The sequence below is a fragment of the Malus sylvestris genome, chromosome 4 (genome assembly GCF_916048215.2).
Source record: "Malus sylvestris chromosome 4, drMalSylv7.2, whole genome shotgun sequence".
Classification (NCBI taxonomy): Eukaryota; Viridiplantae; Streptophyta; class Magnoliopsida; order Rosales; family Rosaceae; genus Malus; species Malus sylvestris.
The window spans coordinates 2,616,592-2,641,286 of record NC_062263.1 but is presented as its reverse complement, the minus strand read 5'-3'; the positions used below and the strand labels follow the sequence as shown (position 1 = coordinate 2,641,286).

The 24,695-nt window shown below is 36.8% G+C and overlaps 2 protein-coding genes across 2 annotated transcripts; both read left to right on the top strand.

Annotated features, from left to right (window-relative positions):
- Positions 1-2,391: 2,391 nt before the first annotated feature.
- On the top strand, positions 2,392-15,586 carry LOC126617828 (phosphoglucan, water dikinase, chloroplastic). Its single transcript, XM_050285887.1, has 20 exons — positions 2,392-2,776; positions 3,221-3,803; positions 4,201-4,287; positions 4,368-4,499; positions 5,582-5,707; positions 5,792-5,970; positions 6,836-6,920; positions 7,952-8,119; positions 8,238-8,290; positions 8,871-9,079; positions 9,160-9,278; positions 9,662-9,732; positions 9,866-9,983; positions 10,432-10,518; positions 10,616-10,702; positions 10,792-10,868; positions 10,996-11,155; positions 11,286-11,397; positions 14,266-14,949; positions 15,025-15,586. The coding sequence occupies exons 1-20, from the start codon at positions 2,571-2,573 to the stop codon at positions 15,237-15,239; spliced, it is 3,558 nt and encodes a 1,185-aa protein (XP_050141844.1). The 5' UTR covers positions 2,392-2,570; the 3' UTR covers positions 15,240-15,586.
- A 1,682-nt stretch (positions 15,587-17,268) lies between these two features.
- LOC126617844 (rho GDP-dissociation inhibitor 1-like) lies at positions 17,269-19,108 on the top strand. Its single transcript, XM_050285927.1, has 5 exons — positions 17,269-17,816; positions 17,937-18,003; positions 18,113-18,331; positions 18,494-18,618; positions 18,719-19,108. Exons 1-5 carry the CDS (start codon positions 17,547-17,549, stop codon positions 18,797-18,799), a joined length of 762 nt encoding a protein of 253 aa, XP_050141884.1. The 5' UTR covers positions 17,269-17,546; the 3' UTR covers positions 18,800-19,108.
- The last annotated feature ends 5,587 nt before the right edge of the window (positions 19,109-24,695 follow it).

Here is a 24,695-nt window from a genome sequence, read left to right as displayed (position 1 = left end):
TCTTACCTGAATTGCTTACTCTGTTACATTTTGGCATGTCATACATATGAATATGATTATGTGAAGTATGATTTGAATTGATATATTTACATATATATATATTTATGTATATGATTATATCTTGATTCTGGGAAAAATTATACATGTTTTATAGTGAGGGGTTAGATATGTTGATAAATGAAATGGTTTTGTAAAACATTTGTTTTTGCCTACTCACGTTTTCTGTTTTGCGTCCCTCCAGGTTTTAAGTAAGCTTGTTGTTGGTGGCTTGAGGACGTCGGCGGTTCTGACCTACCTAAATAATAGTAGGACATTCCTGGTACTGTATAACTAGTACTTGTCCTACTGGATTGCACCTAGACTTCTTATGCTCTAATTAGGAGTATTTACTTTGGTAATTAACTCGTATCACTTCCTGTTTAGTAGTGCACTCTAGTAATTTGGTTTTTAATTATTCGTATATTTCTTATCTCTATTGCTTCCTCACTGTGAACATGACTACGTCACTCTCACGTGACGACCAGTATGCCTTGATCTCGGTCGGGGTGTGTCAAATTAGTGCCTCACAATAGGTTAACAATAATATGATTCAATTTCTCTATTTTAAACACGTTCAAAACATCTTAAAAAACGTGTAATGCCGTTTATAAAAAAGGTCTTTCGCGGATAATAATATGATTAAATTAATTGTCAAATGATTTTATTTTAAACAAACGATATTATCTACACTAAGAGGGAGAAGGGGTGGGTTTGCAATAATGTGATTTAATAAGTTGTTTATTAAATATTATTTTCTCTATTTTTAAACACGTTCAAAACATGTTAAGATGTGTGTAATGCCAATTATAAAAAAGGTATTTCGCATGCGAATAATAATGTGATTAAATTAGTTGTCAAATGATTGTTTTTTTTAACAAACGATATTATCTACACTAAGGAGGAGGGGGTGGGCTTAGCCTCACAACATGCTAGCAATAATGTGATTCAATCAATTGTTTATTAAATATTATTTTTTCTATTCTTAATGTAAATTCTATAGAGATCGATTTTATTATGTGAATTCAGCTGCTTTAATTGGTTTATGAGGGTTTTCTTTTAACATGATCTAAAATTATTCATTTATTTCAAATATTTAACTTTCATTTTGTTACGCTAAATACATTTAAAACGTGTAAGTCGCATGTAGCACATCGTGATTAAAAAAATGTCTTATGTACGCATGTGAGCGCGTGCATGAAGGCTAGTGTCATAGAACATGAGTGATGGCTCTTTGTTATTTCCTTACCCTTGTTGGAATCAATAGTTTATGTAAAATGATATGTACATTACTTTCCAAATTTATATAACTTTATTTGCAAATTTCGTTGTTGTATGAGTTTACAAAATCAAGAAATCATTTATTTCATGTTAGGCTGAAAATTGCATCATAGAATATTTTGAATTGTGAGCACACGATAAAGAATATGATTAAGAACGAGGATATTCGAGGTAAAGTGATAGTGACCACAATTGAAGATAAGATGAGAGAAAATCGGTCAAGTTGGTTTGGACGTGTGAACCGAAAATCTACAAATGATCCGGTTAGAAAATGCGATTACGAGATAGAGGCTCAGAGGTAGAGGAAGATCTAGGAAAACTTAGTAATAGACTTTAAGGAAATACATGAAGTACTTGAAGTTAACGAAATACTTGACGCAAAACTAAACGTAATGACGTTTTATGATTCATATAATCGACCTCACATAATTGAATAAGACTTTATTGTTATTGTTGACCATTTTATATGCAATTAATTTCAAGCTTCATCATATGCAATTTATCACCATCAAACCTCTCGAGCATACTGAACATCACCTTCATGAGTTCAACCTCTCGAGATAATTGTTCTTGAGACAAAACGATAATCTATACAGCTAACTTCACCAGGGCACATCACTAATGTGGGCTTTCCTGTGATTTATCTTGTCAACTTCTTTTTATTTTTTATTTTTATTTTTTATTTTTATTTTTATGTCGGCTATCTTGTCTACTTTATCAACGTGCTAGGAGACAATGACCTTACCTTTTTAAAAAATATCTTATAAATTTGATTTTTTCCTTTTAATAATAATATTTATGGAATGCAAAATATTTTTGAATTAATTTTTAGTAAAGTTATAAGTAATTCCTTAAAAAAAGTACTTGGAGTATTTACAATATACACGTAATTGGTGTTTCTAGCAAAAAAATTGCTTTGGATCTAATTCTTGGTTTTCCGAGACCATAAATTTTTGGAAAGCTTTGCGTATAGGACCCGGACAAATGGATCTAATTTGGGGATTTGGAAGGGCTCGCTGCCACGTGTCCCAATTAAAATAAAATAAAATAATAAGTACCTCTCTCTCACTTCACACTTCTCCAATCTTCCTCCTCACTCCCTCCTCCTCATCTCCATTTGGACTGACTCATCATCTCTGCTTCCAAACCCAAACCTCACTCTCTCTCTCTCTCTCTCTCTCTCTCTCTCTCTCTCTCTCTCTCTCTCCTGTTTCTCTCTCTTGCTTGTGGATTCTGGTTTGGCATTTCGTCGAATGGATTGCGTGCATGCGCTGCATACCTCTTCTTCCGCGCCACAACTCCACCGTCGCAAGCAACTCCGATGCCTCCACCCTCGGCATCAATGCCTGGGAAGCCTTGCCGTCGTTCCCTTCTTCGCCCATAAGAGGGGTTTTCGTCCCCTCTACCACAAATCCAACACTTGTCAGATCATTTGTGGCGTTTCCTCTGCTCAATCAATGTATGATTTTTTTCTGTTTAATTTCCTTAATTCCCTCTGTTTTTCGCTCAAGTTCCTAACTTTCTTGCATTTTCTCAGTTGCCAAACAGAGATTTGTGGATCCTTCTAATTATACAAGTATATTATGTTTTTTGTTTGTTTCAATAATCACTTAATTCTTGCCTTTTTTGAGCTAAAACGTTAGTTACTTGGCTGAATGCCATGCGGAATAGATTTCACCACTACAAATTCAACTGATATCAATTTGTGTAATTAGCGAAAACGGTTTAATTTATGTTCTTGATGTGCTTCGTAGATTATAATTGAGCCATTTGAAACGGTGTTACTCCAAATATACTACCAATCATGTATTGAAGTCTAGTTCTTTGACTTTGAGAATCGGAATAGGGAACATCCAAATAAAGTCGTGTTTGCTGTTATTTGTTTTTTTTTTTCGGTTGGCAGTGACGAGGAGAAAGACAGCATGATGAAGTCCGAGTCTGGGAAAGTTCGGCTTAATATTCGATTGGATCACCAAGTTGAATTTGGTGAGAGTGTTGCAATATTGGGTTCGGTGAAGGAATTGGGATCATGGAAGAAGAAGGTGCCTATGAATTGGACAGAGAGCGGATGGGTATGTACACTGGAGTTCAAAGGGGGTGAGTCTGTTGAGTATAAGTTTTTGACTGTAAGGGCAGACAAGAGTATGCTTTGGGAAGGTGGTCACAATCGGGTCTTGAAACTTCCCAATGGAGGAAGTTTTGAGATGGTTTGTCATTGGAATGCAACTACGGAAGCTGTGGGTTTACCCTCTTCGGAGGAAGGGGAGGATGTGGGTCAGAACGGTTCTACAGTGGCTGATACTGTTGGTGCTGAAGAGGTGGAGTCTAGTCCTTTTGTTGGTCAATGGAAAGGTAATGCCATCTCATTCATGCGGTCGAATGAGCATGGGAACCGTAAAGGAGGAAAATGGGACACCTCTGGTCTTGAAGGGTTGGCTCTGAAGTTAGTTGAAGGTGATCGAAATGCAAGGAATTGGTGGAAGAAGGTACCTCGAGTGATTGCCTTTTATCTGGCTTTTCGAAGTCTATGAGATTTATTCAGAATGTTGCCTCAACTGTTTTAGTTACCATTTACATTAACAATCTTTTTATGGATACTTATATGTCCTTTTCTTTGTTGTGTATTTTTAAGTTTTACACATTGTCCAGAAAGTTTTGATTTTTGATTTCTGAACTCAAACAGGGAATTATGCCTTTGGGTTGTTTTTATTAACTAATTGTCAGTAAAGATAATCTGAACTCCTCATGGAAAAGACCTCGTTAATAAAGACAATTTGTTGCTCCCGTTCATATTTAATTAAATCAAATTTCATCATATATGTCGTACTTTTTAATTTCGTCATTTTTTTTCATAGCATTAATGTACACCTTCTGATGTTGAAGCTTGAAGTTGTACGTGATCTACTTGTTGGAAGTTTGCAAAGTGAGGACCGGTTGGATGCTCTCATAAATTCTGCCATTTATTTAAAGGTTTTGCTCATTATTTCTTTTAGACTTTCTTTTTTATTTTGGGTTTTGCTTGTGTTTCTTAGATTTTCTTGGTAATGCAGTGGATAAATACAGGCCAGATTCCTTGCTTTGAAGATGGAGGTCATCATCGACCAAACCGACATGCTGAGATTTCCAGGGTTATATTTCGAGAACTGGAAAGAATTTCCTGTAGGAAAGATACTTCACCCCAGGTGATCTTTCATCTTATTTGACATGATTTGGTCCGACCATTGATTTTAGTTGGTTTTTTTATTTTATTTGATTGATTAGACTTCTGTGGTACGTATAAAATAATCTCATCATAGCTATGTCAAATGTACTCTAAATTGGGTATAGGATAAGATTGGTTATCATACATGAAGCTAAGGACCTTGGCCCCGTTTGGTGGACTGGATGGAATGGGTTATTTCCAATTAAATTGGACTTCTTAGAACCAGAAACATAAGTGAAGTTTTGTGTTGAGGGAAAAAGGTGAGGCTAGTGCAAAATTTCATGGAATTAGGACCTCAAGTTTGTGCTGATAAGTACAGAAGTTATGCACTGCCTGGTTACTTTTATAGATTGGTGAAGTCCTCAAGAGATGATCTTATAATCAATTGATAAGTCCAATTCTCTCTGATTGCTCAAACTTGTGAGTAGTGAGGGTAGAATCCATGACCTGCTAATGCTGTTGATCGTTTAAAAGTGTGCTAGGACTTGATTGGTTCTAGGAAAATGAAAAATATTAATGTTTGTTGTCCATCAAATAATTGTATCTAGCATTAGAGTTTAGAAATTGGAAGAATATGTCATATGCAGAAATGACCAAATGCAATCGAAATTAACATTTCTCTCTTCCTAAGCATAAACTTGAAAGAACCCTGAAATGCACTCAAGAAAAGGGATTATAGTTAAATTTTGAGCCCGCATCAATGCTCAAAATCTAAACTGTATCCCACTAGAAACTCACTTACCCCCCTCCTTTTCTAAAACATCCTGCTAATTCTCTCCAACCAAACAAACCCGAAATTGACACCACAGTCGGATAGACTGATACCACTTAACTTGGCCTTTACCTTTGGGAAAAAGCACAGAGTTTTCTCAATAAAAAAAGAGACTGGACGGAAGATGGAATCACTAGGAATTCACATCACTGTTGGTCCAAAAGTAAAAAATAAAAAAAATCTTTTATCATAACTGTGTATTCAATCATATTTGCATTTTTTCCTTTTTGATTATAACTTCTTATATTGGTTTCTGGTTCTCAGTTGAAAGTTTTATTTCTGATCTCCAGGAAGTACTTGTCATCCGAAAAATTCATCCATGTCTGCCATCTTTCAAAGCAGAGTTTACTGCATCTGTTCCCCTTACACGAATAAGAGACATTGCTCATCGGAATGATATCCCTCATGACCTCAAGGTTATACTCTGCAGGGAATTTCGGTGCATTTATTTCTATTTCAATTAGTGATGTTTTGATATTGAACAATTTTGTAAATTCCAGCAAGAAATTAAGCATACAATTCAAAACAAGCTTCACCGTAATGCCGGCCCTGAAGATCTAGTTGCTACAGAAGCTATGCTTGCAAGAATAACCAAGAACCCTGGAGAATACAATGGAGCATTTGTAGAGCAGTTCAAGATATTCCATCATGAACTCAAGGACTTCTTCAATGCTGGAAGGTTTGGCATGAAACAAGTTTTGATCCAGATTTACTTCAATGAATAAAAGAAAAATTTCGGAAATTTTTTTATGGAAGTTAGTTTATTCTGCATGAACTTAAACTTTTTTAGAAGATAAAATAAAATCCCTGCAGTGTGGCTGAACCTCTTAAAACTTGAATTGCTATTTGCTCTCAGGGTTCTTGTTTCTTTTTTTTCAAAATTCACATAAATTATATGCTACTGTGTGTGTGGAATTCCTACTTTACTACCATTAGGTTATCAGAAAGGAAGACAGAAGAGAACTGTACAGAGCCTTACCACTGAATATTTAAAAATTGTTGTAGATATGATATCGAGAGATCTGTTTGATCTAAAAGGATAAAGGGTAGAAAACCTGTGAGGGAAAATGTTTGTCTTAGCTATCTTAGACACCTATACCTGTAGTACTCAAAAGTTTAACATGACTTTTCCTTTCAGGAAGATGTGAAATATAATAGTTGAAGAGGACCTGCTAAGCATATGAATCTCCAACCATTTTTTTTTTCAACCATTTGCATTACCATTATCTTTCTGGATTTAGGAATTAAAACTAAAATAACTTGCAAAAAGCTTTTAATATATCATCTAGTTAACCAATGTTTTTAGAAATTAGTTTTCCTTTTGTTCTAACATAGATATTTCCCTGAAGTTAAAATAAACTCGCTTGTGTATGTGGATAATTGTGGTAAACTCACACTCACCTCTCAGCTTCACGATTAAAATGATAGGTTTCCTGTGATTGATCTTCTGTTAAATTTTCTTGTTTTTGTAATGTTCTTTGATTTATAAGTTGAATTTTAGTGCTGGTGCTGTGACATTTGGTTCTGATTTTGTGCTATTGCAGCCTTGCCGAACAACTTGAATCCCTCAAAGACTCTATTGATGATAAAGGCCGTTCAGCTCTTGCATTGTTTCTGGAGTGCAAAAAGGTTCGTTTTCTTCAATTTTATGCATTGGAGTAATTTTTTGTGTGAAGGAAGGCATAGGATGATCCTTTGGATCTGAATATATGAAGTTCAGTTGTTTCAATATTGTACGGTTTATTTATTTAGTTCATGTGCTCTATTGCTGATACACAAAACTTTATACCCAGAATTATCAGGCATAAAACTTGCATGCCCAAATTTTCTTATTGTTGTACTGTGGGGTTCATAAATATAGGGTTCAATCTTTTCTGACAGCTAGGGTTAACATTTGATTCTAGGAATGGTGTATTGAAGAAGTAAAAACATTACTCATATATGTGTGATCATTATACCATTTTATTCTAGGGTTAACATTTCATACCCAGCCGCCCATTTTCACCCCATCTACCACTTTCTTTTCTCATGTGTGAGTGTGATCCATCTAATTTCATTGAAAGTAACATGCTTACATAAATAACTCCTATATTAAAAATTTCCCATTCAAGAATGCAAGATGAAGGAACTTGATGTAAAGTTGGTTGTTGTTCTTTTCTTAATTCTTGCAATCTTAAACGTTCCATTCCCAGCAGTTAGAAACTCTAATATGGTAAGAACTGATTCTGCTGTCAATTTGGCACTTCCCTTGTCCATTCGAAGACTTGACGCTGGATTTAGTCCCTTTTTGGTAATAATTTTAAGCACATTAAGGAGCATATACATCTAAATCATTTATATATATTTTATTTATTGTTTGGTTGCACTACGTATTTTGTTGTTTACTTTATTCCTGAAGTGTAACATAATTTAATTTGTAAGCAAAGAAGAAATATCCTCACTTTACCTCTGAAAGGAAGGATATGACAATTGTGGTTCCATCAAATCAACAAGTTCACGATTTATATGCATGATGATATTTACTATAGATTAGTAATTTCTGTTGTACTATTTTTTATTGGTATTGCCAATTCCAGTTTAATTTGTTAGCGGTGTTTGGGTTATGATGGCGTAATTGCAAGATCAATTTTTTTTATTTGTATTTTTTGTTTTATTTCCAGAGTTTGGATACTTTAGAAGTGTCAAATAAAGGTTTGGGAAATAATGGCACTGATCTGTTGTTCAAGACCATGCAATCTTTGAGTGCCCTGAGAGAAATAATTGCAAGGGGTCTTGAAAGTGGCCTTAGAAATGATGCTCCTGATAATGCAGTGGCTATGCGTCAGAAGGTGATATTTCTTTTTTTAATTATTAATCAAAAGCTTCAACTGAAACAAATAATGAAGTAACCGTTTGATGATTTTTCTTCTAATGGTTATCTGTTCTTCATCTGTGTTAATAAATCAGTGGCGCCTTTGTGAGATTGGACTTGAGGACTATTCGTTTATTCTTTTAAGCAGGTAGGAAAATAATTTTTGGCTGTAAATGCAGTTTTAGTTTTTATCATTTCACATGAATAAATACATGGGAAATTTGACCCCTCCTGAACTTGAACTCCTATGTCTATGTAGTGTTCAAAGTTTCAATTTGAGCAGTGTCTCCCTTGAATTAAGGAATTGACCCCCCATGATAGTTCAGATTTGCGTCCTTTAAATTGCACAAACTTTGAATCTAGCGATGCTGATATATTTCAGTTGAGCATTTAGCGGGGAGCCCCTGTACTATCATAAACTTATGTGGCAGAAAAATGATACTTGTGTAATTATCATTTTAAAATGTGAGCATTTTGCGGGGAGCACTGTGTTGATTTATGATTTAGCAACCAGTTATCTAAAGCTCCAAGAGCAGCTGGTTGTAAAATTTGTGCATGACAATAGTTAAAAAGACAAACCATCATGAATGACATTGTTCACTGCAATCTGTTCAACCTAAAACTCATGACCCCACTGTTTAAATGTTTTGAACTTTCTGTGTGAGTATATTTCAATTATCAAGATTTTGGGTATTAGTTTTGTTATGGTCAATCATTGATTTGGTTAGATTCCTTAATGAGCTTGATGCTTTGGGAGGGGCACACTGGCTAGCAGAAAATGTGAAATCAAAGGATGTAAGCTCTTGGAATGGTCCACTTGATGCCCTTATTGTCGGGATTCATCAGCTAAGTTTATCTGGTTGGAAGCCTGAAGAATGTGCTGCTATTGAGAATGAACTTATTGCATGGAAAGCAAGAGGTCTTTCTGAAAAGGAAGGTAACTAGCCTGTGCATGGAATGCATACTGTTTAAACAACCCACCTTTTTTTAATTTCCCCTCCTGTTCTACTCTTAAAGGAAGTGAAGATGGCAAAACAGTCTGGGCACTAAGGCTTAAAGCTACTCTTGATAGAGCCAGGAGGCTAACTGAAGAATATTCTGAAGCACTTCTTCAAATATTCCCCCAAAATGTCCAGGTATCTTTTTCTTTCCTTTAATTTTCAAAAAGAAAAAATGGTTGATGAGGCTAAAGATAGCCTTGGGTTCAACAAAGCTTGATCTCTTATGGAAGCTCCTTGGCGGATGGTTAACGCTTCAATTTCTTGTTTATAAAGAATTGAACCCAAGGGGTTTAGTTTGAAGAATTTCTTGAAACATCCTTGCCAAATGTTGTGTGTATTGTAAATACTACATTTCTTTTATGGGCCAATGATATGGTATTCTTGGATAAATCTTCTTTGAGCCTTATCATTCTCTCATAGCTGTTCAGATTATTGTACCAGTTGACTTAGTTCATCATCATCAGAAAAGTGCTAAAATTCTAGACCAATTTAAAATGGAATTTTGGTAACGTTTGCAGATTTTAGGAAAAGCTTTTGGGATCCCTGAGAATAGTGTAAGGACATATGCTGAAGCTGAGATTCGTGCTGGGTATGTCTACCTTTTAAATATATATTTTGGCATTTGACATAAACCATCATTTATAGCAGTATTAAGACTGTACAGTAACGGACTACATGGAACTATTATTGTCTGACGTTCCACCTACAAATGCTATCTGCAGTGTAATATTTCAGGTCTCAAAACTGTGCACCCTACTTTTAAAAGCTGCTAGAAGTACCATTGGTTCTCAAGGTTGGGATGTTATTGTGCCAGGAGCTGCTGTGGGAACATTACTTCAGGTACCCTCAATGTTTGATCCCCTAAGTGTGAAATAACATCACAATTGAGTATCATGTTCATGTTTTCTATCCCCAAAAAATTCTTTGTAGTTAAAAATACACCCTGAACTTAGATTTTAGGTTCTATGTTTTCTTGGAGTTCAAACTTACTTATAAGCCAAGTGAAATGTTGAAATTGAACTGTGTCAAAGTTCAAAAGTTACAGAGATATAGAGATCAATATCAGCAAAATTTTGAGGAAAGAAGAGTAGAAATAAATAGATTTACTTGGAAAGCATTTAGATTGTAGATAGATATTGATCAGGTCAAATAGATACTTTTAGAAGTTATATGAATTAAATACAATGTATGTACGTGTACACCAAAGGATTAAGTAATTAGTAGTATTTGCCTTCTTGTAATTATTTGGTTCACATTTACCCCTGACAATATACTGCTATAACTTCAGGTTGAGAGGATTGTCCCTGGGTCAATACCATCAACCTTGGAAGGACCAATTGTTCTTGTGGTTAACAGAGCAGATGGAGATGAAGAGGTTTTTCATTCTGCTTACTTTTATAGTTTTCGTCAAACCACAAGAATGTTATGGCATCTAGTTACCATCTTATTCTTACAGTTGATTCATCTGTCAGGTTACAGCTGCTGGGAGTAACATTGTGGGAGTTGTACTTCTGCAAGAGCTTCCTCACTTATCTCATCTCGGTGTCAGAGCTCGACAAGTATGTTGTCTGTTGAAAGGTCAAGTTATCAAATTTTTTTTTACATGAATATATAATTCTAATCAATAGACTATGATGGTGATATGTAGGAGAAGGTTGTGTTCGTGACATGTGAAGATGATGATAAAGTTGCCGATATACAAAAACACAAGGGGAAATGTGTGAGGTTATTTTTCCGAACTTTTGAGGAGTCCTTTAATCATGTCATATAAACAGTGCCAATGAATCATTAGAAAATAAGAATAGTGGCGTGACATTGATTTATTTATTTCTCACTTATATGAACTTTGCAGGTTAGAAGCATCCTCATCAGGTGTTGATATATATCCTTCATCAGAAAATAGCAATGGCCATTTGTCAGTGGAGAATCTTTCAGGTGATGGTGCACCCAGGGTTGAAGCACATGGAAGTGATGGTCCTTCATGGTCTGCTACTAAAGCCAACTCCAATCAGGTAAAATTTTATTTACTTTTAATCTCTCATCCCAAAATGTTAATCAAATTTTTGCTTTTTTTCATTGATATTGATTTTGATCACCAGAAATTATGTTGCTTCCGAATATGTTAATAATTGTATCATCTAGGGGGTTTCTGCTGGAGGAGTTTTACTACTTGCTGATGCAGATGCGGAGACATCAGGTGCAAAGGCTGCGGCTTGTGGTCGTTTAGCTTCTTTGGCTGCAGAATCTGAGAAAGGTAATTTTTTTATGGTCGTTAGGGATATCTAGTCTAGTTGAACTAATTGAAATGATTGCCCTTGATTTGAATCACTAGTCTAGAACTTTTTCTTTCTTTTTGATAAAAGATTTTTCTGAAAGCCAAAGGCGCTACTCTAGCTTACAAGATGTTACGAGTTTAATAAGGAAGCAACCAAAGAAAATATAGTGACAATGGTAGTGGGAATGTTAGTTGCTCAAAAATCCATCTCGATCGATATCTTCACTGTTGTATGTTTGGCACTGACATCTATACTTCCCAATTTTACTTAGAAAAACGGATTGCATTCACATGAGAAATAATCACCACCTGTGCCCCTGTCAAGCTTCTTCGAGAGGTGTCTGACCAAGTCGATGAGGAAACTGGAACCTGATTCATCTACCATCCCCTACTTGTAGACAAGAAAAATTAAAGAAAGCATTTGATTCTCGTAGATTCCCTTTCCATTGCCTGAGACCTTAAAAACTAGCACTTTTCCCATAGTTCGACCTGCAACTCCCTCTTGGAAATAAAACTATGATGATTATGTGGAAACGATATTATTCCCATTGAAAATCATGCAAGCAATGCAGTCTATCATCTTTGAGACCTCTCTAACACTTCTGTAAAGTTCATTGGTGAACCTGTCACATCCTGAGGACCTTATCCTATCACAATTCCTCAAGGCTGTAACAACCTCTTCCTCCAGAAATTGATGGCCTCTCCAACTAAGTGCAGTCGTCATCACTGATTGTTGAAAACCCCTGTTCAATCCATCAAGGTCTCCAACATTGAGATTTGAAACATAAATGTTTATAGATATCGATGGAGGTCGGGGATCAACCAGTTCATTATAAAATAGGAGGATTGGCTAGAAAATAACTAATATCCCTAAACAACTTGCAGATATAGATCACGGGAGCAGTGGTTGGACGACTTCTGTACTCAGCTTCTTTAGAGCTTGTAGCGACTATATTTTTTTCTTTGCAGACCAAGTAAGAAGGTTGTTAACCAGAAAAACACAAGAGCCGCTGGTTGATGTTCTGGTTCTATATGTAGGGCACCCTGCCCAGCCTGCATCTGAAAATGCCATTAGCAATGAAGAACCCTTCTCAAATCACATTCCAATATTCCATGATCAATAGTCCCCTTAATGTATCTCAGAATCCTTTTAACTGAAGCTAAATGATTACATCATTTATATTTATACACTTGCTTTAAGTAGGAGCTGATTAACAACTTTACAATTAGTTACAACCACTATGACAGCTGTAATCAACAGCTCTAACTAATTTGGCTTTATGAGTTGGCATTTGACTGCTGACTGTTTTTATGTGTCACTTGAGTGTGATCTAACATTATTCACCCGTATTTGCTGAACCATAGGGAAATACATTGACAAGACATGTTCAGTCGCAATAGTATTATATCTATTCTTTGCACATCATATATTGCTCCAGGTGAAAAGAGCTGTTGAAATTTGATGGGGCAACATATTGGTCCTACACTCTAGTGTCTTACTTTATCTCCTGCACTCTTGTTTCGTGTCCCAATTTACACTATTTCGTCAACAAAACTGTTAAGTTGCTGAAGTGACATGGATATTATGATACATCTCTTCATTAAAAATAGAATACAATAAAAAAATGAAAAAGAAAAAATGAAAAACAATTCAAATCCCACATCTCTCCTCCCTCCAGACACTTCCTCTCTGTCTTTCTCCTTCTGCAATCACCGTATCATCTTCTTCCATCTGATATGGTTCTTTGAGTTAAGAAGAAAATTTGTGGGGAAGGATATGAGCAAATTTTGTAGGTAAGTGTAGACATGAGCAACTTCCCTTGAAAGTTTTGTTGGTTCTCTTTCTTCTTCACCACTGTCAAATGCTTAATTTAATTTTTCTTCAAAAATTGCTTAGTTTGTGTAGCAACAATAAGGGAAAGGATTCTCTTTCTTTTTTTTTTCTTCTCTCTTGAAAAGATTTCCAGGCCTTCCCCTTTCATTTCCATCAGATGAGATAAAGAATCGTCTAGGAGTGACTTTCAACGATGACATCTATAATCTTGGCATTCACTGCAGCCGATTTATATGAAACAGGGAGAGATTATTACTTAGACAAAAGAAGTTGCTCATATTTACAAATGAGAATGCTTAATGTAAAGAAGAAGATGAAAATAAGAATTGAAGAAGATGAAACGGTGACTAAAGGAGAGAGAAAAGAGGAAAGGGACTTTAGGGAGGAGAGATGTTGGTTTAATTATCAATTTTCATCTTTTAATTGTATTGAATTTTAATGGAGAAATTTTATTATTATTTGTTGACAGAATTGACGAAATAGTGTAAACTGGGTCTCAAAACATGAGTGCAGGGGTAAAGCGAGAATCGGCAAAGAGTACAAGTGTCATTGCTAAAAAGAAGCTTAAAAGTTATTGCTTCTTGGGTGAACACACAGAACCACTCGTTCTTTAACAATTGGATAGGTGGATGGCCCTTGATTGAAAACTAGATAACGAGTAGATGATTATGTTGTGAATAAAAGTGTATGTCTTCAAATTCAGCCACTCATGCGGAAACAAATGACCATACGAGTAAAAGATTTGCTTCTACTTATACCAATTGATTGATGATGAATAATGGATTCTTCTGTCAAATTTTAACCCTTAAATTTTTATCATTTTCCATATGCATATGTAAACTTAGTTATCTTCAGTATGCATTAGAATGTACTGCAGAAAATTAGTGCATACAAACCACTTGCATGTAATGGACGAGAGATGATTGTGGATTGCCTAATAAAAATATCAGGTATTTTCCTACATGTTTTTGTTCCTTTTCATTTACCCGAGGCTTGTGGTTTTTGATTGGCAGTTTATAATGACGACGGGGTACCAGCTTCATTCAAAGTCCCTTTGGGCGCAGTGATACCATTTGGCTCTATGGAGTTGGCATTGGAACAAAGCAAATCCACCGAATTATTTAGGTCGTTACTAGATAAGGTAGAAACACAGAAGCTGGAAGGTGGGGAACTTGAACAACTTTGCAGTCAGCTCCAGGAACTAATCTCTTCCCTACAGCCCCCGAAAGACATTATTGATAGCATAGGGAAAATATTTCCTGAAAATGCACGCCTAATTGTTCGTTCAAGTGCTAATGTTGAGGACTTGGCTGGAATGTCAGCTGCTGGATTATATGACTCAATTCCCAATGTTAGTGTTTCAAATCCAACAGTCTTTGCAAATGCTATTAGCAGAGTATGGGCTTCACTTTACACTCGGAGGGCAGTATTGAGCCGTCGAGCTGCTGGTGTATCTCAGAAGGAAGCTACAATGGCAATTCTGGTGCAAGAAATGCTTTCACCAGACTTATCATTTGTGCTTCATACAGTCAGCCCAACGGACAAAAATCATAATTCTGTTGAGGCTGAAATTGCTTCTGGCCTTGGTGAAACTTTGGCTTCAGGCACTCGGGGCACACCCTGGCGTTTATCGTCTGGGAAATTTGATGGGAATGTACGAACTCTGGCATTTGCGAATTTCAGTGAGGAGCTAGTAGGTGCAGTCCTTTCTGGGAAATTTGATGGGAATGTACGAACTCTGGCATTTGCGAATTTCAGTGAGGAGCTAGTAGGTGCAGTCCTTGCTGATGGGGAGGTTATCCATTTGACTGTAGACTACAGCAAGAAACCGTTAACTGTTGATCCAATTTTCCGTCATCAGCTTGGTCAGCGCCTCAGTACAGTGGGATTCTTTCTTGAGCGGAAGTTTGGCTCCCCGCAGGATGTAGAAGGATGTCTTGTGGGCAAAGATATCTATATAGTCCAGACACGACCGCAACCCCTATAAATTCTCCTTTTGTAACCGTATATGGGTACTCATTGGAGACAGCAGCTGTATGCACGATCTTCGGGTGGCTCAGCAGGACTCTCTTGCGGAACATTCTGGTATGTACGAGGTATTGAATACGTATGCTTGTTTGCTTAAGGTACATCAGTGTGTGGCTTCTGTATACTTACTGATGTGATATAATGATAAGTAGACAACTTTCCGTTTGAGGCGGAAAGTTGAAAGGATATGATCTGAATAATTGTAGTTCTGAGTAATATTGTATGTTCGATTATTTAGGGTTTCTGTAATAATATAACACTTGATCAAAGCCAAACTAAATAATGGTCCCTGCTTTGTATAAATAATTTGGATCAGGCATTGTCTAATTTATCTATCTTGAGTTCTTCATTGGTACGGAGATGGTAGCAATTCTTTTTTATTTTATTTTATTTTATTAAGGAGAGGTCGTATTTGATGCGATGACAAGTGCCTTCGTCCATGAGCGGTAGGTCTCGGGTTCGAGACTTGGGAGCAGCCTCTCCATAAATGGGGGTAAGGCTAGCCGACATTCACCTTTCCCAGACCCTGCGTAAAGCGGGAGCCTTGTGCACTGGGTATTTTATTTTATTAAGGGACAACATTATATTATAAGGAGAAAAATTTCAGCGCAATTGGGGGTTGTTCGATGAAAAGAAGTGTGCGAATTCAGACTCGACCCCAAGTTAAACCCTGGGCCCTAAACCTCCATCGGAAGCAGGCCTTGGGCATGGACGCTGTGCCTCAACGGGGCTAGTAGGGACTACCAATGTGAACTTGTAGAGCATGTTTACTTACCATGCGTGGGAGTGGGAATGAATGTGTATGATTTATAATTCTGAGTTTACTAACGCTTAGAGAATGCATTAATTAAGTGGCTTCCATCAATTTTGGATATGGAATATCTTAAAAACTGAAGGTATTCCATTAACTTTTGGGAGGGGAAGGGGAGGGTTGTTTATATCATACACAATCCTTCACATCGCCATTTCCTCTAATCCATCGTATCCTCATGTCCTCATATCATGTAAGTAGACATGCTTGTAATTTTTTATTTTTGGTCATGTTGGAGTAGATAATCAGCACAAACTTCGTAGAAGATAGTCATTGAACGTTCTTGGATTTATCTTGCAAAATAACGGAGAATTGGATGGAGATCTCAACCATAGAATACAAGTTAGATGGATGAAGAGAAGGAGTGCATCGTGTATGTCGTGCGACCGTTGTATGCCACTAAACCTTAAGGGAAATTTTTATAGGATGACAATAAGGCCAGCAATGCTCAATGACAGAATGTTGGGCAGTAAAAAATCAACACGTGCAAAAAATTAGTGCAGTAGCAATAAGAATGCTCTGTTGGAAGTGTAGGCACACAAAAAAAGATAAGATTAAGAACGAGGATATCCGAGGTAAAGTAGGAGTGGTCGCAATTAAATATAAGATGAGAGAATCGGTTAAGGTTGTTTGGACATATGAACCGAAGACCTGTAGAGGTCTGGTTAGAAAATGCGATTATGAGACAAAAGCTATGCGGGGTAGAGAAAGACCTAATAAGATTTTGAAAAAGACTTTAAGAAAAGACATAAAGTATTTGGAAGACTTGATGCACAATCAGGCGCAGTGACGTTTTAAGATTCATACAGTCGATCCCACTTAGTCAAATAAAACTTTGTTGTTGTTGTTGATAATTATTGGACAAACGAAAATGCTCTCTTAATCATCTGGTGACCAAAAGAGCGGAACTCTTGGCTGAACATGAAAGGTGTGCTTTTACATTTGTGTTTTCATCTACATGTTATCCTGCATACTGCTTTTCTTTTCTGATCATCATGACTTCACGCTGCTCCTTTGATCATGTTAATCATGACTCCCATGCTTCTTTGTACAATTGAACAATTTTCTCCTCCTTTTTTTATAACATTTTTTAATATAAAGGGAACAAATTGTACCAGAAAATAATTTGTAATCAACCAGAATGTGCATACTGCATAGCATACGCATAGGGGGTAAAATGGTCAGTTCAATCTCAATCACCTAGTGCCATCCAAGCTTAGCAGTTTGTCCTCCAACATTATATATAACACACATTCAACTGCATACAATTCGCTCCAAATCCTCTTCTCATACAATACTTTGTACAATATAATCCGACGTCGTATTCCGTAGTTCCCTGCACAGATAGAGAGAAACCGAGTGAATTAAAGCATCCAGTCCAATCCAACCAAACCTTTGTTTACACTCTTCTTCACCCATCTTTTCCTCCATCTTTTCGTGCTTTTTTTGGTAAAAATGTCGGCAGCTGTGGGCGCTATTTCTGCAACCAAAGGTGCAACTTTCAATTCTCAAATGGCAGAAGAGGAGCTCGTTAACAGTGACAAGAAAAACATGGCTGCAAGTGTTGAAAAACCGAGCCAGCTGCTACCCAAGGGTGACGATGGTCATAGTGATGAGGTTGATCTGGATGAAGAGGACGATGAGGTCGCCGCATTGGAATCGGAAAAGGATCAGTTGGTTCTTGGCCCTCAGTTTTCTCTCAAGGAGCAGCTTGAGAAAGATAAAGTACGTCACTATTTTTTTACTTCATTATGTCAGTTTTACATTGCATGGTTAATTTGTACGTTTTTCTTCTTTTTTGTCTGTTACTATAATATTGTTCATTACGTTTATAATTCTTCAAAGGATGATGAGAGTTTGAGGAAATGGAAGGAGCAACTTCTTGGGAGTGTTGATCTCTCTGCTGTTGGAGGTGTTTAACTGATTTTCTCTTATCTTTTTAAATAAACTTCTAAATGTTTTGAAAATCTATGATTTCTACTGAGTGGAGAAATTAATTCCAAGTGTTTGAAATTGATCAGAGAGTAAAGAACCGGAAGTGAGGGTACTAAGTCTCACAATCGTCTGCCGGGGCCGGCCGGATCTTGTCCTGCCGATCCCGCTTACTCACAAACCCAAGAGCAGTCTGTTCACACTCAAAGAAGGATGCCAGTACCGCATCAAATTCACATTCTCCGTCTCCAAAAACATCGTCTCAGGCCTCAAGTACACCAACACTGTGTGGAAGACTGGTGTTAGAGGTAAAAACTGAATCATAATTATATATAATCACATTATTGGTATTAGCCAATAATTTTACAGTCTAGCGGTATTCATTTCCACTTATAAATAAGATGTCTTAAATTCAACTTCCATGAATGATTGACGAGTTCGATACAATATCCTTCTAAACTTTTTGACAGTGGACAATTCAAAGAGAATGCTTGGAACATTTAGTCCTCAAGAAGAACCTTATATATATGAGACTGCAGAAGATACTGTTCCTGCAAGCATATTTGCCAGGGGCTGGTATTGTGTGAGAACCAAAGTAAGTTTTAATTTCAACCTCACTAATTAGAGATACACACACACACACACACATGTAATTAACTTTGATTTGGTAATTAATTTGTTTCTGTTTGTTTCAGTTTTTGGATGATGATGGAAAGTGCTATTTGGACATGAGCTACTACTTTGAAATCCAGAAGAACTGGCCAAAATCCACTTGAAACTAATTTCCATCTGTTTTTCAGCAATTAATATTGGCTTAATCAAATGACCATGCGGTACATTGTGTTGTTTAGTGAAGTTTTCCAGTCTATAAGTTAATTATCTTTGTCATCCATCTTTGAGATTGGCAATTGATGCTTCAAATGAACCTTTTCAGCTGTGAGATGATGTTCTTCCTCCTCTCATGTTGTTGTATCTTGTAATCATACTGAGCACAATCCAATCCATATGTTTATGTGATTCAATAAGAAAGCACTGTACCAAGACATGCATGCTTTTTAATGAATTTCTTTTCCTTTTCTGTTTCACTCTTCTATTTTGCTATTTTATGTTTTTGTCGGTGGTCCACTACTAATTACATAGATATTGTCTCAACTTAATCAATTAACCACTTGCACAATCCGAGAACAGTTGAATTTTATCACAAAATTAAGGTCTCAGTGGAATTACGAGTGGAACCATTTAATATAAATTGCAGTTTATTCTCTCAAATCTCTAATGTAGAACTAGATTCTTCAAGACAAGTGAGGACCTCAAGTGCAAGGATGAATACCGTTAACCAATTGCTTGCCCTTCTTTCCTATTTCAATTTTTTATTTTATTTTTTGATAATTAAGCTCTGATAGTGTGAATGGTTCCCCACCAAAGATGCTTCAAACATGTAATTGATAAATTTGTGAAGGGATGGATGACAACGAAATTAAAATTAGAAAGTAGAGAAGGCCATGTGATGGAAATCAATCACTACTGCTTGTGCTTTTAAAAAGCAAAGTTGCGCCAAAAGCTATATGTCAATTTCTTTGTTCTTTTTATTTTATTTTTTTGGTAGTTCAGGGACTGATCAGGGACCAGAGTTATGACCCTTATTGTATTAAGTCATGATACGATCACATGAATGCATGCTTCTTCTGCAACAGGAGGGACAACAGCAACATAAACAAAAGGTGCTGCAACACTTCTCTCTTTTTTTAGATTAACTAATAAAGTTTATTTATTTAACAAAAACAAAATATATGATGTAGTTGGAAGAGAAGATAAAGGAGATTTGTTGATTGATAAATTTGAGTTGGGTTAATGATTGTAGGTTTCTGTTAGAGTGTCCCAATTTTCTATCTACCACTGTTCTGAGGGTTCATTTAGTTGTTCAGAAACCACTTTAATCAACAATGATAATGTTAGTTAAGAACTTGAGTGTGTTTGGTTGAACTTGGAAAATATATGTAAGGTTTGTGTGTTATATTTTACATCAAACGGTTAAGATCTAAATTACAGAAAAAATGATTCGAACAAAGGAGAAAGCATGTGGTAACCAACTTGACTAATCTTAATTTTGCAACATAATTTGTGTTTGGTCAAATGGCTTGTGTGAGACAATGCTTAGTCTTGTGATGTAATGGAGATATTTTTCCTTGAGTAAATCGTGATTGGAATTGTTCCTGTATACGAGATAATGTGACATAATATTGTACAACATTGCTTTTCGGCTCTACTGACTAGCTAACATAATTGAATGAGTCTTTGCCCGAATTATCAATAAAAACAGTGGGGGTATCTCTCCTCAGGTCAATTCAATGGTTTGTTTTACTTCTCTAGTACATAATCAAGTTTCTTTTGACGTACACATGTGCTTTTGTTTTTCGTTTTTTTTTAATTATTGTTCTTATAAGGGGTGGGAAAAAGGTTCGAAACTAATAGATCGGGTTAATGTATATGTACATTTACATTCATTGGTGAACATTCATGTCAACAAGTTTCAATAAAAATGAGGGGGAAATTGGATGGTGAAGAGGGCAGTGTGGTATGTTAGTTTATTGCGTTCTTTAATATTATATACCTCTATACTTAAGTCATTTTCCTATATATCCAAAAAAAGAACTAGAGTGCACCATTTTCCAAAAAAAAAAAAAACCCTAAAAACAGTGAAAGAAACTTAAATACAACGAGATGTTACTGTGGTAGGATTCAAATCACTCCCACATTTTAATTTTTTCACATAATGGTGAATGCTTGATTTTGAATAACGTCACAATGACATTTTTGTTGCTCATAGTTCTTTTTCCTAATTTTCTAAGCAGTGGAAATGATGTATGTCAATTCATAGGAGTGTTACAGGCTTGTTGGTAAAACATGATTACGTTGGAATGAAGAACTCTCAGATTTCAAAGTATATATAAAAGTGGAACTGAATGATTTTTCATTTTGAGGTAATTTATCTTATACCCTCTAGGTAGTTATAATTTTATAATTCCTCACTTCAACGTACCTTTAATTTAATAGATTTTTCATTCTAGTCCAATTCAATCATGTCTACCAAACTAGCCTTTAGAATTCGAAAATAATATAAAAGGCAACATCTCCAATATACATCTTGTGACAAGCATGTACAAAGATGCTGGTACAGGCCATCTGGGAAAATGGAAGAAGAAAAAAGAATACGCGACAGGTGGTCATAATTTTTAATTTTTCCTTTCAATATACATGCAATTGAGTTTTCAAAATTTGAACACCATTTCGCATAATGAGTTATGAAAAAATGAGAACCAAAAATAGAAAACTGTTGTAGGCATAATTTACTGAACAATTATAGAGGCCTTAGAGAGAGAGGGGGTGCGGCAATAGAGAGAAGAATAGAGAGATGTGTAATTGTGGGTGTGTGTTATCTCACCCCATTGTGCCTTTATTTATAGTAGTAGGAAGGGTAAAACCTTTCTCTTTAGGATTACAACATTTAATAGGTAATCTAATCCTAATAGGAATATAAGATACATTCCCATATTTCCTAGGATTTACACAATCACATTCCTATTCTAAATAGGATTGCAACACTCCCCCTTGAGTGTGTAAATACTCAAGTAAATGACGCATCAAGTCTTCATTGATGAAGTAAGTACAATTGATGAAGTTGTCGGCACAATGGGCAAATGCGAGTCTCAAATCAACGGAAGAATGCATAAAAAGTAAAACTCACAAAACTTCGCTATGGTAAAACCCAAGATGGGAGAAAAACCCATAGTCTAAGGTGAAAAGTGAGAAGTTGCATTAAGTCAAAACAATACGTCTTTTGGGCGCAAGTAGAAGAGCTCTCAAGGGTATGATCAGCCTAGGATGGGTGCCTCGTTAAAACCTAGTTAGGTAGCAAAAACCCAGTGGGAAAAATGCTCCTAATCATAGGGAAAAATAGTACATTAAGATCAAGTGAGTATACTTCTGGATACTCCCCCTGAGTTTGACATAACTTCCAAATGAGAACTACAAGCATTGCATATGAGTAGTTAGGCATACCAATTCCTCGGACAAGCTTCTGGAAGGTTGACTTCGACAGTGACATCGTGTAGAGGTCGGCAAGGTTGTCTGGGATCGGTTTGTATGACTTCAATCTCCCGATGCTTTGCTGATGTAAATGTAAACACAATATGTCTTGGTGTTGACTTTGTTGATGTATCATGGCTTGGTCGGGTTGATACATGTGGCATAATCTTCATGGATCGTCGTTGGGACTCAACGATGGATGAAAATATAGCAAGTACTTTGAATATGCTCAACAAGAACTCCAAACCATGTCTCACTTGTGGCATAGTGAAGTAAGGTGAGTCTTGGAACGATTCGAAGATTTTCGCAACTAGGGTCATATCGTAGACCTCCAAGATATTGCGATATCCCTAACAGTAAAGACATAACCATTCGGGGATTTTGCCTTGTGCGGGTTTGATAAGTAACCAGTGTCAGCATAACAAACAAGGCAAGCATCATTTCGAGGATCAAGGGGTTAGATCCGCTCAAGATGCGTTGGGATTTGCCCACATAATACCTTCAGGCTACGTCTTTAATACCAATTCAGTGGTTGCGTGTAGGCGCGGTGCTGCATCTTTACCAAGATCAACAGCGAATGAGATGTCCTGTCTAAATACAATGAACTAAGTACAACGAAGCGCAAAGTTAAACTTTTAGATATGGAATTTCAGATTCCATAGACTCTTGAAGAGTCTCATTTGCATATAACGTATGAACGATCATGGGTATACTCAAAGGTGACACATTCCAGGTGTAGTTCAACTGGTAGACCAAAATACCGTCAGAACAATGCTTCAACTTCAGGTCAAGCCATAAACGAGTTTTCCCAAGATCCTTCATCTCAAATTCCATCTTCAGGTGCGAGGCAGTTTTCTCAAGCTTTTCCAGAGTCTTAGTGAGATTCGTGTTAACGACATAAACTGTAACTCTAGCAATTTGGAATAAGACTTCATAATTTAACACGTAAGGGCATAATTCATATCCTTGACTGATCAAATAATCACTTAGACGGGTATACCACATCCGTCGGATTTTTCAATCCATAAGTGAACGCCTCAAAACGAGTTAAGAGGGTGTTCCGTGGTTTGAAACTATTTGAACCAGTCCATGTAATTATTCGGGAACTTACACGTAAATTTCCGTATTTATATTCCCATGGAGAAATACTAACCACATTTCATAATGCTGCTATCAATCACAGGACGTTTTGAGAGAAACCTTGCGCCATAAGACGTGCATCATATCGCACTATTTCATTCATCTCATAACGTTTCCTTTCCCACTTGTAACTCAACAGGGTTACCTTGGGCAGTGTAGGAACGACAGGTCCAATACACACTTTGGTAAGGAATTTGACCTGGATTGTAACTTTAGTTGTCCAATCAGTTCTACGTTGTCACTTAATCAACGGAACACAGTTCGATATCGTCGCTTTTCATTTATGTCGGTAGCTACCATATAAGTGAAAACATCATCGATGATAATCTCATTTCAATTCCATTTTCTCATCCAAACTAGTATACTGGACCAAGAACTTCAAGTCTCGGGAGTAATCCGGATTAATCTCATGAGATGGAAATGATTTGAGACAGCGAGCGAGTTTAGATTCATTGTTGTGCCGTGTCTTCCTCTTCCAGGGAAGTGAATCCTACGAACCAAATGATATGTCGTGCTCCAGGCCAAGACATATTGATTGACTATCTGCCGGTGTACCGGCCCGTCTAACAGGGGCGTCTAAACCGTCCAACATGGGCGGCACACCCTCCAGGGATGTTGACTCGACGTCCGTTAAGTACGTCTATCCCTGCAGGCATGTTTGCAGCTGGTATATGATCTCGTCACTTTAGCTAGATCAGAGGAATGTGTCTGGAGTAACATTCTGAAATCTAGAATTCGTCGCACTTGCTTATCACACTTGTGCGGTATGGGGATCGAGATGAGACATAGTGGGCAACGTCCATGCAAATTCACGCCGTTCTACAGGAACGTTGACGTTCTTATCTCCCCCTAACGGCGGGAAGACTGTCTCATTAAAGTGACAACCCGCAAATAAGCAGTAAAGAGATCATGTGCAAGGGCTCGAAGAGAGCTAGTGTGAAGGAGAATCATGATCGACAAAAGATACACATCCTTTGTTGAGGACCCATGGTGGTACGTTGCGGCGGCGTAACTTGGCACATGCAATGCCCACCCAAATGCGTAAATACGAAAGTCGTCAGGTTTATACCCAATAACCAACTGTAACGTCATATAGGTTGGGTGGCAATGGGCCTCAAGGCGGACCAACATAGCTGCGTGCAAGATTGCATAGCCCTAGGCAAAGACCGAAAACTTGGTACGTTTACCAAAATTCGGGCGATCATTTAAATTGCGCTTTATGATCGCTAGGCTATGCTATTTGGGGTGAACATAGGAATGCGATGTTCAATTAAAAACCCAAAATGACATGCAATACTTTATCGAAAACCGTCGATATAAACTCTCTAGTATTATCCAGTCTTCCAGACCTTAAGGGATAAGTAGGGTGGTGAACCCTTAATCGGCCAAGAGGTTTAGCAGTAATGTGTGTGGACAAACATGTGACCAGTTTGTCGATTCATCAAC